This window comes from Parambassis ranga, chromosome 9 (genome assembly GCF_900634625.1).
Source record: "Parambassis ranga chromosome 9, fParRan2.1, whole genome shotgun sequence".
Lineage (NCBI taxonomy): Eukaryota > Metazoa > Chordata > Actinopteri > Ambassidae > Parambassis > Parambassis ranga.
This window is the reverse complement of record NC_041030.1, coordinates 958,278-973,378: the sequence shown is the minus strand read 5'-3', so window position 1 is coordinate 973,378 and position 15,101 is coordinate 958,278. Positions and strand designations below refer to the sequence as shown.

Below are 15,101 nucleotides of genomic sequence, written 5' to 3'. Positions count from 1 at the left end.
GACAGCCTCCACATGACAGAGCTATATGTGTATTTACCATGAAAACGTCTACAACTTTATTACAAATCTGTCCTCATCAGCCTCTGACAGGCCACCACAGCACCTGCCTTTGGCACCAAGCCTTTGGATTCTTTCCAAATGATGTAAAGAGGACCATGCTTGTAAACCATGTCTGGAAACCATACAGTAATTCTTTAGCGCTTGTGAAAAATAGGTGACAAAACCTTGATCTTTAAATTCCACGCTACAAGGCATGATGTCAAAGATCATATATTTAAGATGCTGTGCTGGTTTGGTTTGATTAATGCTTGTCAAGAAAAGGCTGCAAAAAAGATGACCAACAGAAAAATGCATGCACCTATGAACTTCTAAATATTGGTCACATGCTGCATGGTTTTGCAGCTAAAGCACTGTTAGTGATACATGTACAGTGCATTTCTGACAGGGCCACACACACTGCTTAAGCTTTCAACATCAGACAAATGAAGTCTGAATGAAATACTGCTCCTCTGAATTCTCACACGTTCCATATTTACTGGTCTCATTTGGTGGTTTCCGCAACAGTTGGGGTGAGCTTGACAAAATCCTGAGCCAGTCCCATTCTTTCCACTCAGATCATAAAACTCAAAATTTTCCTCCCAACAGAACGGGCCTTGTAGGTCTTGCCACCAGGCACAGTGAGTCCTGGGCAGCAAGCGAAGCCATGAAATAATTAGGCAAACTCTTTCCATCCCATATTACATTGTATATTTCTATTTTGATTATTTTCTAAAAACAAATTTCTAATACAATGACACAGTTAATAGCAAAAGGGCCTTTAAGAGTTTCCAAAAGTCCATTCACAGTTGTATAAGCATGTCAATCAAACATAGCTAACAAACAGCAAGCAACAGTAGGCCAGGGCAACAAGGTCAGTACAGGTCACCAGAGAGCCATCCATCATAGCTGTCAGGCAGGGAGACATGCTGGTCCATACATACCTGTGTTTAAACAAAGGTTAAACAACAAAGTAGCTTTGTGTGTAACTTAATTACAAATTTGAGGTATATGAAATGCATTGCCATATGTATCTTTCTCAGCAATAATTTCAATTGGCCTACAACAAATCTATGAGTATTATGCACAGATAGGAAATTGTATCACAGTATACACTACTGGTCCCAAAAATGTGGTGACATTATAGCACTACAAAGGCACATTGGCATGCAGGTGGGGATTGAACCACCAACCTCACAGTTAGTGGACAACTACCTTGTCACAGCTTTTTGTTCAACTATCGTCCAATTGAATATACGTTTTCTATTCTATTACATTTTTACACTTAATCTGTCAGTGCTCAGGTGAAGCCTGAAAACAGCCCTTAAAGTCTGAATTCATTGCATAGCCTGCTCTGCTGCATATAAGACATGAAGATTTCATAGTTGCCTAGAAAACAATAAAAACGATGATGTCATGCTTTTCCTTTCAGTTCTCAAGGGGACACAATGTTTCCAATACTTCAGCTCATGGAAAAATAATCTGTGCTGTATAACTGCCATTCTAAAGCACCTCTAAAGCTATAGCATTGTTTTCTAGCCAATAGTATTTCTAGTTAAGTAGGGCACCACATCACTTTTCTAACCACACTAAAGGTGTTGAAGGATTACACTAAGACTGTTTTTAACATTTGAACACTAAAAGTTCATGAAAAGGCTGCGTTTATGTGAAAAACTGCTTTCAGACCATACAGTTCTGCAGACCCACCACTCTCCTATTAGGACAGTGCTGCAGGAAAATACACGGCTACAATTTACACATTATATGTACGAGTCAAAGATTAATTTATAGAAAATGATTGTTTCTTTTCTGTTGGAGTATGGATTTAGGTTGGACCGAGGAGATAAGGGCAGGAGCCATCTCTTGGAGGGTGTGATCAGCAGGACAGTCTCTTTGACCTCACTTCCTCTTCCTCTGTGAAGACATAGGCCTCACTATTTTTTGTTGTTGTACAATCCTTAGTTAATCTTCTTAATCTTGATTTTGCCTTGAAGTTTGGATAAGTTATGTGAGCGTCAAGACTAACTGCACTGCCACCAAAGTTGTTATAATGGAGAACAAAATAAGAAAAGAAATAACCACTACACTACAGACTCTGACTAGTTTTGGTTTTTTATATTGACTTAGATACTTAGATACTATACAATACATGAAATTATTATTCCATGGTCACAATTTTACTCATAACAAATGCTTTCCTGTATTTATATAAGCAAACGTACTGAGGCACAACCAGCTCTCTCAACATTCATTCACCAACATATAGCAGCCCATCTGTAAAACATTTCCCGCCTAAAGCCACGTTCCAGAGACCAGCTTTAAAATACATTGATTGGACACCTCTTCAATATGTTAGCAACATTTTCCCCTCCTGACATTTTTATGATCTTCTGTTCCTCCACCTGCTGAGGATTAGAGGTGGAAAGAAAGCTAATCACAGCACCAACACTGTGGTTTTGGAAGACTCAGTGAGTCAACTCAAAACACTGAAAAGCACTGTCAGTCAAGGCAGCTGTGGCTGTCATTTAGGACAGGACGTAGAAGGAGGTAGAAACACGCAAATACCAGTTGCGTCTAACATGTGACACCTAAGAAGTCACACAAATCACTTTCTCTTTGATCAAAAATCTCTTAAAGGGATTAGTTTGTCAAATTAGTGACTGGTCCTCCAGTCTGGTTTAATCATGAATGTTATGAAATAAATTTGTCAACTTTTTTCTGGTCCAGTATCGTCTGCCAGGAACTTTGTCCCATAAAGCCAGTTGTACATTCTCGGTGTGTCATCAGGGGAAACATTTTAACAGTTCCATGTGCTTAAGGAAGGAATTGAATTGACAGAGGAAGATATCAAGCAGCTGTTTGCTCCTGAATACTAAACTTATATACAAAGAAATCACACATGAGTGGAACATTAATGCTTTTATGTGTGTAGGACTATGGTGATGATGATATTTAGGTATCTAATGTATTTTTCTTGGAAAATACAATAAGCTCTATCTTCACTACAAGTTTTCTTTTACTTACTGTTAAATGATGTCCCAAGGATCTTACAGCACCTGACATCATAAAGCTTTAATGCTATTTTCCATTCTCACTATGTGATAAATACACCATGGGAAACTTTCCACAAACTGAATTTTCCCTGTTTTATGACAAGTACATTCCTTAAAAAAAACAAATAAAAATACATGAATGCAAACTGCATAACACCCTAAGTGCACTTAAGCCCATACTTAAATCAGGCTTAAGGGGGACTCCAATGGAAACTTAACACAATACAAAGAGAAATGCTCATTGTAAAGTGTACAGCAGGAGCACCCAATGAAATCCATGGAACAAAGTTGTTCCTTTAAAGGAGACATTTATAATTTAAATCAAGAAATTCAGCTTTTTAAATTGTTCAGCCTCCTTTGGAAAGACTGGAGCAAACGTAACCCCTATGGCAATGTAGCTGAAACTCCATTATTTTTCCTCTTTTTACAAGCATCCCAACACATTTAGACTTTATAGTTAATACACATAAAAGTTAGTTGCCATCTGTAAGATATTTAATGTTTATACTCCAGAAGGGAGAATCACACATCCTGTGCATTATAAAACCAAATTTTATTAAACACAAAGCTACAATAAAACATTGAGGCAAATCTTTGTACACTCCTTTGACATATACTGGATAATAACTTGAGCATGATAAGATCACTCCTTTTGGATGCATGATGCCCAGTTTTTATGTATTATTTATATATAAATGAAAAAAACAAAGAATTGAAAAAGCAATTGATTGACATAGTCTTTAGATTTTAGGTACAATTGCTTTTTTTTAAATCCAGATTAAGGAATATTTTAAAGAGAAGTGGATAATGTGCCTGTAATTAAGCCATCTAAAGTTTCTATGACCCTTGAACTGAGTAGTAACTGAGTAACAGCAAACCAGACTGCCAGCATTATTACATGATGCGTTTCATATCCTCTTGTTCACCAAAGCAGATATGGAGAGCTCCACCTGTGAATGTCACTATCCCCAGCAAATATCACTTTGCAGAGATCCAGCCAGTTTCATACATCTCACCTACGGACTATAAGCCAGGGTCAGGAGACCTGGTCTCAGTCAAACCTCCTACCTGACGGTCTCTTTCCATCTCTCTCTTGTCTTAAAGGCTAGAGGTCAGTCACGATTGGTGTGTGACTTAATGTCACTGCACCACCAGAACAACCAAGCTGCCCAAGCCAGAAATAGTGATGGCATAAACCAGTGACCAGAGGGCAGGGGGTTGGAAATTTGAGTAGTGTGTGTATGTGTGCTCATGGACCTCTTTTGTGCCATTAGGGAGGAGGGGTGGAGAAAGAAGATTGTTGCTTTTAAACAAGAATGTGTTCATTTTAAGGGAGAGGGGGTGGAGGGGAGGCTCTGCCTACTGAAACACTGTTGAGGCATTTTTCATCATTTAAAAGCACCAAGGAGGGAAAGACAGAGAGAGAGAGAGGGAGAGAGAGAGAGGTGCAATTGAGAGAGACAGCCTCTTAGAGCTGTGAGGCAGAAGTGATGGATTCAGCCCACAGAAAAGTGACAGTCTTCTAACGGGCCACAGGCAGAACACAACCTGCCCTGGACTCCCAGCTTTTATCAGCAAACTACCTTTAAGTTGATTTTGGAACAATTTTATTCAGTGTTTAAAATTAGTCTTTACAGCACCACTGCCTCCTAATGGACTGAGGTGACAAAGAGTAAGTAACCAGACGGACAGAACACGGAGAGGAGAGAAACGAGGACGCATGGGTGCAGCTTTCACACTTGGGATGTCTTTCAACAAAGAGAAACTTCCAACAGCTCTGGCAGAAGAGCAAGGCAACTGAGGGAGCCTCATCAGCACTGTGCAGTTATCCAGTAAGCAGGTTTTTTATGTTATCAATTTACACTTGTTTTAAGGGAAGAAGGTCACCTTTGTGGGTGCATGTGACACACATTGTTAGTGAGCTCACAATCAATCAACCCAGTGACATTTGTAACACAATGGCTATAGTTGTTCAACTCACTGAATATGATTCATTCTTAAGATGCTGCTCTTCAAACTGTGATTTAGTAGTCATCTGCTGTTTGATTTACTGTTTGGGATTCTACTTTATGATGACTAACTGGACTGATTCTGAGTCTGATATATTACTAAGGGGAGATGATTTAGCACAGTGTGGGATGTAAGTGTTTCTTTGTAACTGATAAAACACTGAGCTTGTCAAAGTGAAAGGATTCTGCAAGTGGAAGACTGTGAGGAGAATTGATGAAAACCATCCTATGCCAAGCAGAGTACAGCTTCAGGATGTTCCCGTGGACTCAAAGAGGACAGGGAGGCAGGCTGTTGAATCCCGTCTTTGTTTCTGTTGCCAGGGTAGTGTTTGGATAAGGAGGCTTTGAGGTAGAATGCTGGAAATTATCGAAACAATTCCCAAGACCCCCTGCCTACCCTGTCTGAGATCACAAGTGAGGTGCAGCAAGAGACACAGAGGGGAACCCAAATTTAAACACAAGCTTTAAACTCTTCTTCTCCATGCAAAGTCAAAGCAAATACTGTCTTTTAGCATCAAACAGAGCAGGTAGTTGAAGTTAATCATGTTCCAAATGTCATTTTGCACCCTTACGCGGATTACATGCTTGAGGAAAGAATGAGGTTAACCTCAAGGTAATGTATGCAGATTACAGTGAGCAAATTCAGTTAGACTCTGATCCAACACATATTGGGTGTCATGCAGGAGACTCAGCAGAATTCTCAACAGAGTTGGCACTAATTTGAACATGCAGCACAAAGCCGTCCTTTTTGACAAACTGACAAGAGGCGCTGTTGACCTGAGTAAGATGCATTCACACAGACAGCACAGCACAGAGCCTGAATCAGATCAGTTGGTACAGTATGTCTTAAAGGTAGTGGTCCTCTGTCTATCCACCACTGCCACTGACCCCCTGTGTGAGTATGGCAGCTCACTCTAATGAGGTGACGAAGAATGTGAGGAATTCCATGCTCATGCTGAAATGAGAGGGGCTGGGGTGGGAGACATCAGCCAGTCCAAGCAAGGCTGCCCACCTTCTAATTAATATGTGCTGAGCATGACCAAAAAGGCTGCAGCGCAGCGCTGGTTGGAGACACGCTGACCTAGCTGCTGCCCCCACCTATCACACTTAATTTAACATTGCGTAAAATCCAGAAGGAGGACTCATATAAACACAGACTTACCACCTGGAGACAGTAAAACCAAAGTACTTTGGTGTGAAGCATACATAAAGACATTTCCTAAGAGGAGGTGCTGATCATATGACAATAAGACAGGGTATCCACTGCTCGTCAGCCAGTGGTCTTTAGGCCCTAAGAAAAGCAGATGTGTATGGCACTTCTCAACACCACTTAATCATTGCAGCCATTGGCCAGTCAATAGCAGCTTGTTCAAGTGAACTGATTTTAAGACAATAATAAGCTGTGTGGGGTGTTAACAGTGAAGAAGGAGTCTCTGTGTTGTTCCCTCTGGCAGACTGTGGATGGGTTAATAACAGACTGTCTCTGCTGGGGCAGATGGAACTCTCTCTGGTCCCTGGGAGACTGAGCCCAGTAAGGGTTGTTATTTACCCCCCCCCCCCCCCCCCCCCACACACACACACACACACACAAATGGATATAAACACAAACACATACATACACATGCTGCATGCACTTGCAAACACATTTGATCACAGGCTGCAAATGTTTTGCCCTTAGCTTTGAAGTGTACTGAAGCCAAGAAGGAGATTCCAGGCTAACGACATCCAAAATGGGACTCCTCCACAGCAGGAGCAATCACATGGCATTTCTCAGAGACACAGCTCATGTTCCAGGGGACAAACCGCAGGAGCAACTGGCCAAGCACAGTCATCAGCACATAATAAAGGACGAGCTCTGAACTGCTCTATTATCCTGAAGTGAGCTTTGAACCTATTATTAGTGATTTCCTAAGGCTCGACCTATAAGACTTCAGACCTAAAAGATTTCAGTGATAACTGATGAGCATCTCTGTGAAAAAAAGAGTGACACTGTATTATCATATCAATCAGCATTTGCACAGTGACATCACAGAGTCAAGGCTTTGTCAGCAGGATTAGTGCTGTGGAAGGCTTCATACTGTGCTGATAGAAGACTGTTTTATGGTACATTTGAAACAGAAATTGCACTATTATTTAGGTGTTTTATGTTCCAGCTAAGGAGTGTTTCTGTCGTATTATATTTTCTAGCCAGGTAAACTATGATATTAAAGAGTGTGCAGCTGATTCTTTCCAGTTAGAAAAAGTGTTTACATAATTGAATCTCAACAGATAAAACCAAAATGAGTGAATGTGCCAAGGGTCATGTTCTTGGAGGATTGCTGCATTTCTCTTCTCCATGTCTCCAACCTAATGTGCTGGCTGCATGCCTGGATTAACAAGACAAAAACACTTCTGCTCTCCTCTCGGTTTTGTGCTCAATATTACGTGGTAGATTATCTTTCACACAGAGATAAGCTGTAACAAATGTGTGAGGGTAGTGCTTCGAAGATTGACAATCCTTACACTACTCTTACACAGCCAATATTGGCCTTTCTATAATGCTTTATGATTAAACAGGCCCCTTCTGACTCTGGGGAAGTGTTATGTGGGACCCCACTGTAATCCAATATGCAGCAGCTTTCAATTAAGGTGCCCCAGGAGTTCAAGACCTTGTTATCCTTACACAGGAGTTACATTCTCCTCAGCAGTCAGTGGCATCTTCTCAGCTTCTAATAACACCACAAAATCTTTACAAACTGCCTGCACTTATTTTTCTAATAATAAAATGTGCAGTTAAGGTTAAGGGTCTCTTGCACTCTGAGAAAAATTATGGCCACCAAATCTAATTATGATTATCAAGAGGTTGTAATCTAAACATGACTATACCTCCCGAATTAAAGGAAGCCTCTGGTCTAACATTTCTCCATAATTTAGTAAGTCACTCCTTGAATAGCATCATCTATTGGAGTCTCACTTTTTCCATAAGCAAAGATGTCCAGGCCTGCAGAAGGGAACAGATAGGAGTGTTTCTCTGTGTAAAGGATAAGCAGTGGCAGTCGCCCAAATAGCAGCCAGGACTGCAAACTAAACACATGCTCATGCTAGCAATGGAACTTACCAAAGAGATCAGCACATCATTAGACAAAAGAAATATTTTTCATACAACCTCTCAGCAGGACTAGTAACTAAAACAGCACATACTGCTTTTGATAGGAGAGATAGGATTTAAACAAACCAGGATCCAAATTAGATGAGATTGATTAGGTGAATTACACCTTAAAGCCACTGAGAAAATAGCAGTGGGTGCTAACACCATGGTCCCTGATTTATATATTTCACTTGAATATCATTTGTTTCCTGTTATGGAAAGTTACACCAGCCACTGTGGTGCTCAACAGGGCAACTAAGCGATATCCTTTCAGATCTTATCTTTTTGGGAGTTGTAATGACCTCCAGCCCTTCCTATGCTGAAATGTGTACGCACAGGGATTCTGGGCCTGCCCATTGTTTGTTGCTAATGAAAAATAACACAAATGTATTTTTAGTTTCAGTAAGAACTTACATACATAGCCCAATGTAGTTTTCAGTACAGAAAATCCAGATCTGCTGCTCATGTTTCCCATTTTTTGTACCCCTCCTGCTAAGGTTTTGGTGAGTTGGACTCATGGAGGCCCCTTCAACGGTCCTGCTGGGGCTCTTTCTAGTTTATGGACTTGTCTGTGGTGTCCAGCAGACGCAGGGGAGGCTGTCAGATAGCAGCCATGAGAGGGACAGGACCCAAGAATTTGAGAGCAGCGAGGATGGTCTAGAGAGAGAGTTTCTGTATACTGGAAGGAGCAAACGTGCTCCCACTGACCAGCAGCAGGATAAGTGCTCTTATACATTCATTGTGCCTCAACAAAAAGTGACCGGAGCCATCTGTGTCAACTCCAAGGAGCCCGAGGCCATGCTGGAGAATCGTGTCAATAAACAAGAGTTAGAGCTGCTAAATGTAGAGCTACAGAAACAGAAGAGGCAGATCGAGACCCTCCAGCAGTTGGTAGAGGTGGATGGAGGTATTGTCAATGAAGTCAAGCTTCTGAGGAAGGAAAGTCGAAATATGAACTCCAGAGTCACTCAATTGTACATGCAGCTGCTCCATGAGATCATCAGAAAAAGAGACAATGCTCTTGAACTGGCACAGATGGAAAACAAAATCCTGAACCAAACTTCTGAGATGCAACAGCTCACCAGTCGATACAAAGATCTTGAGCACAAGTACCAGCACTTGGCTTCTTTGGCTACTAACCAGTCGGCTATTATAGCCCTATTGGAGGAACAATGCCAGAGTCGACCTCCTCCACGCCACTTGCCCGTACCCCAGCCACGGCCTCAGCCACCTCCACCATCTCCACCTATCAACAAGCCTTACCAGCCACCTGTCCTTCCACGTATCAACAACCCAATCAGCAATGAGATCCAGAGTGACCAAAAGTCTCTACCACCTGTTCTTCCCACAATGCCTGCGGGTACACACAGTCCATCCACCACAGACAAGCCCTCTGGTGAGTCAAGTCCAACACTAATATTTTTTGATACATTCTTACCAAACACACAGATGTCATCACAAATACTAATCACAGACAAAAGAATGTGTGTCTGAGCTGCTCATTAATCACAAGACAAAAACATATGTGTCATAAGCACTTTTAATGTCCCACACATTCCCACCAGTAATGAGAGCAGCTTTTGTCTTCAGCCTTTTCAGATGCATATCATCCAATTGCCGGGATTTAACCCACACAAAAACACAAAGCAGCATAAAGACTTGTGCCTAAATGGATAGCTGGCCCCAAGCCCACTGGTCTTGTGGACATGTTAGCTAATTTACAAAAAGGATGTGAAGTTGGATCAGTTGCAGAGAACAGTCTAATGAAGTTCCATTTCATTAAATGACTTCAGTTTGGTGGAAAATAGGAAAAAGAACAGTCCAGTCCTAACATGACTACTGGGAGCTTTTTCCAGTGACATTTTGTGCTATTGCTTGCCATTTTCACTGGGCTGCATGTGAACAGTAGCCTTTGTATGGATTGTTTGAAAGGAGGGAAGTAATTTCCTGCCCACAGCCAGGCAACTAACACCCCAAAAAGTTACATAAAAGTCTAACACAGAGAGCTACACACCATGCAGGAGCCAAGAGAGGAAGAGACAGATGTGATAGGGAAACAAAGAGAAGACGCGGGGATGAAGTCTAAGAAAAAATAGGGAGGGGGTAAGTACAAACAGAAAGAGATACCCGGAGTGGTGATGTCATTTGTTCCACTTGCACCAGGCAAAAATCAGTCATATGTTCCACCAAAGCAGCAGACTTTATCAGGCAGAACAGAGCAGGGCAGGGCAGGGCAACTCTCTGCCTTGTATCTATTCAACAGAGACATTCCTGAGAGTAAATGGATGGCTGAGCGTGGGCCATGAAACAGATATCATCCACAGTGATTTCATACAACCAAAAGCAACCTCTAAAGTGTGGGGCATAATAACAAGTGTTGTACTGCTTCTTTCATACCCCTCCTCCTTTTTATCTTTTACAAAGATTTTCTGCACCTCTTCCATCACCTCTGCCTCTCTGTCTGACCCTGTATTCTCTTTCCATTTGCCCTCACTGCAAATTAAATCACTTTGTAGTGCAGGCCAGTTGGCAAACCACACAAGTGTTAAATCTTGAGAACTTAAACACTTTCACAGCAAATTGTAGCAGGGGAGCCAGTTGTCCCATTAGCGTTCTTCCATAACTGCCAGGTGTGGAATGTAGGCTAAAATCACATTGGCACATTTGCACATAAATGTAAATCAGAGTTCAGTGATCTGCACAATGAAATTCCATAATAATTTGACCTTGCACAAATGGATAAAACAGCAGTAGCATAAATACTATTGCAGCAAAATAATGGCAAATGGACTATATAGCTCTTTTCTACCTACTCAGGTACTCAAATTGCTTCACACTACTTGTTCTAATGCAGGAATGATGCTGCACAATTGATACTCTTTGACAGGCTATGGGATTTATTTCCCAAATACAATCTAGAAATACATTTTACACATGCTCTACAGGTAATCTAGTTACTTCATGCATATATATTATTTGTCTAAAAAGCAGACTTCACTGCAAAGGAGTAGTTAATGAGATTTCCTGTACTAGCTTAATTCAGTCCTGGAAATCCTTAGGTGTTCCTCCACTAATCATGGAGTCACATGTATAAAATACAAAGAAAGAAGTGAAACTAAGTTAAATAATAACCCTGCAGTGTAAAGCATTATAGATGTTTGAAACCCTTTGCTACTGTTTCATCACTCAGTAGTCAGGATTCCCTTTGCCCTTATGCCAGTGTTTCTTTTGGCTGCACAGCAGCAGCCATTTCCCTTGTGAGAGGAGCAGCCAAAGTCAATTCTACTGTTAAAATGAGAGCCTCTGCTGAAAAAAGGGATTTCCCAATGACAGAGTATAGTAACTCTTTGTGTCACTGTATCTTTTTCTCTATTTCCTACTGAAGCTGACAGGGTTGTACATGCTGTCCTCTTTGTGTTTAGGCCCATTTAAAGATTGCCTGCAGGCTCTGGAAGATGGCCACACTGCCAGCGGCATGTACCTGGTGAAGCCAGAGAATGCCAACCGTCTTATGCAGGTGTGGTGTGACCAGAGACATGACCCAGGTGGTTGGACCGTAATCCAGAGGAGGGTGGATGGCTCTGTCAACTTTTTCAGGAACTGGGAGACATACAAGGTGCGACAACCTTACACCAAATGAAGGACTTCATAGTTTGAAGGGAAGCTGGTGACTTATGTAGGGTGTTTTGACACTAACCAGATGTGAACAACTAATGAATAGGTAATTGTTGAGCTTTGAACATGTCTAATAGTGCCTGCCTCTGCTGCAGCTGTGTGACTCATAAATTCCAGCAACTTTGGTCTTGTGAAATGATTTCACAAATAAAAGTGTGAAACTTAAATGTCACATTGGTGCTTGTGTTAGCATTACTGATGTTCTGGAAAAATAATACAGTTTTTTAATATTGCATCCGAGCAAATCAAATAAAAGTTATGAAAATAACTTATATACCCATGGGAACTAATTTTCTTTATCTGTTAAAAAGAGGAAATCCCTTTTTCATTGGTAAACATTTGTTTGCAGGCATACAATTCACGAGGGTCATGATTAAATCTTAGCTTACATCAATAGAAATATTTCCAAGACTTTTGTGGAAACCTTTATACCACATGAAATCTCAAATTGCCCTTATACACTCATCAAAAAGAGTTTTGTACAATTCAAGGCACCACAAACCAATTTACAGTTGAGGCAGAACAAAACAGTGAGACAGCATCCAATATGTTACATGCGCTGTATCCTGCTGTGTTTTCAATAACTGAATAATAGTGGAAATCTGGATACCTGATGCAAGCTATAAACTTGACTCAGAGGGTCCATTTATAATAATGTTCCTTGACGATAAACAACCCCACAGAAAAGCTAAAACTCATAATTACCTCCAGAGCAGGAGCACCGACCCTGAATCATCCCCAGACAATCCAAACTTACTGTTCAAAGCTTTTCAAAGAACATTCAGAGAGAATTTTCTAATTGTACTGATAATGTTTTTTTTCTTATCACTGCACTTCACAGCAAGGTTTTGGCAATATTGACGGTGAGTACTGGCTGGGTCTGGAGAACATCTACTGGCTGACTAATCAGGGAAATTACAAACTGCTGGTCACGCTGGAGGACTGGTCTGGTAGGAAGGTGTTTGCAGAGTATGCCAGCTTCAGAGTGGAGCCTGAGGCAGACTTCTACAAGCTCAGAGTGGGCCGTTACCATGGCAATGCTGGGGACTCTCTCACCTGGCATAACGGCAAACAGTTCACAACACTGGACAGAGACCATGATGCATATACAGGTAAAAATCTCAGTATTAGGAAATGTTCATCTGGATGTGACACCAAAAATAAGAACTTCTTCCAGCCTCACTTTTTTATTTCTGTTCTATGTTTAAAGGAAATTGTGCCCACTACCAGAAGGGAGGATGGTGGTACAACTCCTGCGCCCATTCCAATCTGAACGGAGTGTGGTACAGAGGAGGACACTACCGCAGCCGCTACCAAGATGGAGTTTACTGGGCGGAGTTCAGAGGGGGAGCCTATTCACTAAAGAAAGTAGTCATGATGATCCGTCCAAACCCAAACACCTTCCACTGAGCATCCAAAGAAACACACACTGTACCAAGGAACATCTTCATAGGCCTGACATTCATCTTTATCTTTTTAATCAAGTGGACAAGTCCGACAATCAGATGATAAAGAGAAGTGATGCTGAAAGTGCAATATCATGACATCCAATTGGTGCATTGTTACTCTAGTTTTCTGTACACGATGAGATGTTCCAACACCTTGCTCAGGAGTTATTTAAAAAAGGTGACAGTGCTCTCATTTGACCTGGGTGAGAAAGTAGCTTTGAGATAGGTTAGCATGTAACAAGCAAATGTGGTCGACACAGGAGGTATATCCAGTGACTATCTTTTAATTCCAATTTAAATGTGTAATTTAAAGGAAGAGTAACATTATTGACTTCTCAGACAGCCTTGGTATCTTCATATTCAGTTTTGCTAAATACAATAAAATATACTAAAAAAAAAGTTTTCTCTTTTCTTATAAAACCAAAACAGTTTTTGTATGCACCTCTTTATTGTCCTGTTTATTTTTTTATACTTGTTTTGAAATTTTGAATTGCTTGAGCAGGTATCCAACATTTTGCTTGTATGAATCAAGCACTGTATTTACTGTATAAATTTAGTGGTTGGTTGATGTCAACACATTGCGTTTGTACATAAGACATTTGTAATATAATGTATCAAAAACTTGTAATGTCACTATTAAATTCCAATAAAATATGTACAGTGTGTATGTGAGATTCTCCTGTCTCTTGTAAAGTGCACAGTATTTAGTGAATATACATATTCAAATGATGAAATAATTGAATAGGATAATCACTTAGGGTTATCATCCAGTAGGGTAGGGTTTGTGTCCCATGTACCCATGTAAATGTGATATTTGAATTCATGTCCTGTCACAGATCAGCAGGTTTGGGTCATAACAGACTTTCACAGAGGGTTTAGAAGGAAAACCTCTCACATCTTCAACAAGTGTCTCTGCTATTTTCTTGGCCACATACTGACCCAGATTTTACAAACAGTAATCTCAGTTGGCCACGTGCCACAGACACCACCCATGACAATCACATTCAAATTTGACCACTACTGTTGAGGATTGGCTTTTGTTTTGGACTGCCGCTGATCCCGTTTTAGCTTGAAACCTCCTGGATTACACTGTAGACAGGAGGGGTAGATGAAGGGTTACATTCTGACTGGGTCAGTCACCACATGTCCTTCCTTTATGCTAGAAAACAAATGCATCAGCCTTGAAAAGCAGCTGTAATTTAAACATTGCTGACACTGGATGAATTAGGTAGGAATCATTAGGTAGAGCAGAATTTTAAGCAACAATAAACATAGAATAATAAGAATCACAATGTTATGTTATGAAAAAAACATGTTGCCTCAAACATTACAAGCATGGTGTTTGCATCTAGTGTAAGTGTAGCAAAGAATGACTAATGAAACGTGACAAGCTTGAAAAAGTAATGCATCCAGCAGTCCCCTCCACTGACAGCACAAACCTCTTTTACTTCACTATGTGTCAATGAGATTTACAAAGACAGCTGGAAAATGAAGGGAAAATGACATAACACTGCAGTGAACCAAACTCAAGTGTCATATCCTGTAACCAAACTGGAGTTGAAAAATGTTTAGACAGTTAAAAGAGCATTTGAAACCCCTTCAGTATGACTGACAACTTTAAGACAGTCTGAGATTGTCTACAGAGCCTAGTTTGCAACAGAGCAAAACATGATGTATGCTGTTTAAGCTAAAATTTCACACTTTAGCATCCTATGCTGCCAAAGCACAGACAAGTGCTGTAGTGGCAGCAGCC

The 15,101-nt window shown here is 40.8% G+C and overlaps 1 protein-coding gene across 1 annotated transcript; it reads left to right on the top strand.

The window, feature by feature from the left end:
- The first annotated feature begins 4,411 nt into the window (after positions 1-4,411).
- angptl2b (angiopoietin-like 2b) lies at positions 4,412-13,823 on the top strand. The gene is made up of 5 exons (XM_028414092.1): positions 4,412-4,921; positions 8,723-9,621; positions 11,648-11,841; positions 12,742-13,012; positions 13,111-13,823. The coding sequence occupies exons 2-5, from the start codon at positions 8,742-8,744 to the stop codon at positions 13,308-13,310; spliced, it is 1,545 nt and encodes a 514-aa protein (XP_028269893.1). The 5' UTR covers positions 4,412-4,921; positions 8,723-8,741; the 3' UTR covers positions 13,311-13,823.
- The last annotated feature ends 1,278 nt before the right edge of the window (positions 13,824-15,101 follow it).